Source organism: Eurypyga helias, unplaced genomic scaffold, assembly GCF_000690775.1.
Source record: "Eurypyga helias isolate BGI_N326 unplaced genomic scaffold, ASM69077v1 scaffold41242, whole genome shotgun sequence".
NCBI classification, from domain to species: domain Eukaryota; kingdom Metazoa; phylum Chordata; class Aves; order Eurypygiformes; family Eurypygidae; genus Eurypyga; species Eurypyga helias.
Window position 1 is genome coordinate 1 of NW_010236175.1, and position 3279 is coordinate 3279.

The 3279-nt window shown below is 48.3% G+C and overlaps 1 protein-coding gene across 1 annotated transcript; it reads left to right on the plus strand.

Annotated features, from left to right (window-relative positions):
- The first annotated feature begins 1459 nt into the window (after positions 1-1459).
- On the plus strand, positions 1460-2640 carry TMEM136 (transmembrane protein 136). The gene is made up of 2 exons (XM_010146994.1): positions 1460-1658; positions 2102-2640. Exons 1-2 carry the CDS (start codon positions 1460-1462, stop codon positions 2638-2640), a joined length of 738 nt encoding a protein of 245 aa, XP_010145296.1.
- The last annotated feature ends 639 nt before the right edge of the window (positions 2641-3279 follow it).

The window sequence follows — 3279 nt, forward strand, 5'->3', positions numbered from 1 at the left end:
GCTGCACCCCGGAGGGGAAGGCTGGGGGCGGCTGGGCAGGTTGTGTCCGTGGAGTGCTCTCGGGGCTCCTCCCTGTTCTCATGAAAAACAAGCAAAAACGGAAATAACGGGGCTGTGCTGGAGGTGATATCCTTTTTAATCTCTGTCAGGGAGAGCAGGGCTGTTCTGGACTAGATTTTTAGGCACATGTAACTACTGTAGAGCCTGATTTTATTCATAATCCCGTTGCTGCCGGTGGTACAAACAATAATATAATTAAGACTGTTTTTAAAGGCTGTTGCCCTTTCCAGTGTGCAGGGACAGGTGCAATGTATATTGCATAGGCTCATGGCAGATACTGAGCTTTGATATGCAAGTGGATGATAGTCGCCTCCTTTCTTTCCAGGTGATGGAGAAATACCTTTTTCAGGAGTAGGTGTGGAAAACACCTCACAGTGTTTAAAAGGTCATTCCTCTTCCTTCTGCCAGGGTTCTCCAGCTGGCCAATCCCTTTTGTCTCAGAATTCTTCCTGCCTTATCTGCCCTGACTTTGAATGCATACAGACCTCAAGTACAAGGGATGCCAATGGAAACACCTGCTCAGAGCAGTTAATCACATCCTTACTTCATCTCCCCGTGTTCCCAAGGCCCATTAAATCATAATGATTTTGTTTACTCAGCCTCCTAAGTCATTCCTGGTAATACTTGCAACAGGCCGAACAGGAAGGTTGGGCGTTGTGACTCCGACTCCTTGTCACGTGTAGCCGTTTTGGTGTTCCCCAGCCCTGGGTGTGAATCCAGCGCGCGTGTCAGCAGGTGCCAGCAGGACCAATGGCGCTTTTGCTATTTCACAACTGGAAACTCACCTGTCCCAGCATGAATCAACTTCTTTTGATGCACTTCCCTGAATGCTCAGGAGTCATGAGACATATCTTATTCTTCATGGAGAGGAACTATAAATATGAATGAGATGTACATGTTAGAGTATTACATATTTGGGGGGCTTTTAGCATCCTTCACAAGTGTTTATGTGCTATAATTTTGTTCTGGCAGTATGTTTTTTGCTCAATTGAGAGATTCTGTATTGCACAGTGAATGAGGGAAGGTGTATAAAAGAAATACTGCTGAAAAACGTTACTACACGTATAGCTTCTAATGCTTTTGTATCAAAACGTTTTGGTGGTCTTGGTGCCGGAAGAGATGAAATGAAGTCTGCTGTTGGGAGAGTTAAGTGGTTTTCACCTTGTCTCGCTCCTCACAAATGGCAGAGGAGGGAGCGTCCAGTGCCTAGCACAGGGGAGGTGGGGAGGTAGGGCAGTTCCTCTGCAGAAAAAATCATCAGGAGCAAGCAACACCATCAGGAAACAGCACTGTACACTCATACTGGGATGGTTACAGGTGAAACGCTGTACTGGGTTATGCTAACACTGCCAAAGGATAGAGCTACTGATGCGTTTTGTCTTTCCGTTCCTGTGACAGGATGCTCTTCCCCCTGCCTCTGCGGGTAGCCTGCAGTCTGCTTGCCTGGCTCTCTCTCTATGCTTGGTTCTGCCGTCGCTACAAGCACCGGAATTATGAGTGGAGCTGCAGGCTGGTCACACTGACCCATGGCATCCTTGCTACCTGTCTCTCTGCTTACATTGGCTTTATTGATGGTCCCTGGCCTTTGAGTCACCCGGGTAAGTAATGAAAACTGGTCCCAGATCCCCCCAGTGGGTGATGGCACCCACTGTGATGGTTCCAAACCAAAGTGGGGTTGTCCTACCACCTCAGTATCCCAGCCCATCTGAGGAGTGATGATTTTAATGACATCTGAGCTGCTTTGGGATGAAAAGTACTAGAGAGATGTAGAGACTGGTACTGTATTTTGCTAGTGTAATGGCCTTCCGCAGCTGCAGTCTGGCAGAATGTGTGATCACGTTGTGTGGCCATTACGTGTGTGCAGCTCTTAGACTCACAACTCTAGTATTGTGACTTGTCTGGCTTCTCCAGCTGAGCTGTGATCAGTGCAAGCTAATACCAGCCTGCCACTGCTGAAGGTGGATACCCCTTCCTTGTCTTGGATCCAGCCTGCTTGTTAGCTCCACGCTTTAAAGCTCTGTCTGGTGTCTTTGTGTTCCAGGATCACCAAACACGACTCTTCAGGTACACGTGCTGTGCCTTAGCTTGGGCTACTTCCTCTTTGACCTTTGCTGGTGTGTGTACTTCCAGACAGAAGGTGCCCTGATGCTGGCCCACCATCTGGTGAGCATCTTGGGCATCACAGCGTCACTGGCACTCGGGGAGTCAGCTGCAGAGGTCAATGCCGTCATCTTTGGTAGTGAGATCACTAACCCGCTGCTGCAGGCCCGCTGGTTCCTGAAGGAGATGGGATGTTACCACAGTTTCACAGGTGATGTGGTGGATTTCTTCTTCGTGGTCCTCTTCACTGGGGTGCGGATTGGAGTGGGGGCCTGGCTGATGTACTGTGAGCTCGCTTCTCCCAAACCCAGGTGGTACATTAAGCTGGGTGGCGTCATCATGTACGCAGTCTCCTGGGTTTTCATGGTCAGCATCTGCCGCTTCGCTAGGAGGAAGAGCATGAAGAAGTACCACGCTTGGAGGAGTCGGAGGAGTGATGAGTTATACTTGAAAACTAATGGACATTTGAAAAACCACTGACTGGATGCTGAGTAAAGACTTCCTGGAGTTCGCGATCTGGCAAGGAGGGGATCGTGCCTGAAATGCCGCTGTCGAGAGAGGAGCCAACACACGTTAGCAATTCTGGAGCCAAATTTATCCCTGGCATAACTCCACTGAAATCCATGGAGCTATGCTATAGATTCATTGGATCTGCAGTGTTTGGCCTGGCAGAGGCTGGCTCTGTGTGTACGTAAGTGTACGCTAAATGATGCGAGTGAAAGAAGGGCTAATTTTATGGACTGAACATAAATAGTCCAGTAGTGCAGGTGTAAATAGTAATGTTAGTGGCTAACTCCTTCAGCGCTGGTACAGTCTTGGAAGAGAGGAGAAAGTAACACTAGATCTTCATGTTCAGTGTTCTGTACAGTCTAGACAGCTAGAGTGACTCTTCATACTGTTAGGAAGAAGCGTGTTCTAGTGTTTCATCGGAGTTGGGATTCTTGGCTCTTCCACCAACTTGTTATGTGACCTTGGGCAAGTCACGTAACTCAGAACTCTGTGCCTAATTTCCCCATCTGTGCATTGGGGGTGATGGACCTGATCCATCTTTGTTATGCACTTTCAGATCTTTACTTGAGAGGTGCTATATACATGCAAAATGATGGTTGTTATCTGCAC

Coding starts and splice junctions, on each gene's coding strand:
- TMEM136 (XM_010146994.1), top strand. CDS start 1,460: ATGCTCTTCCCCCTGCCTCTGCGGGTAGCCTGCAGTCTGCTTGCCTGG. Junction 1,659..2,101: donor CTGGCCTTTGAGTCACCCGG/GTAAGTAATGAA, acceptor TTTGTGTTCCAG/GATCACCAAACACGACTCTT.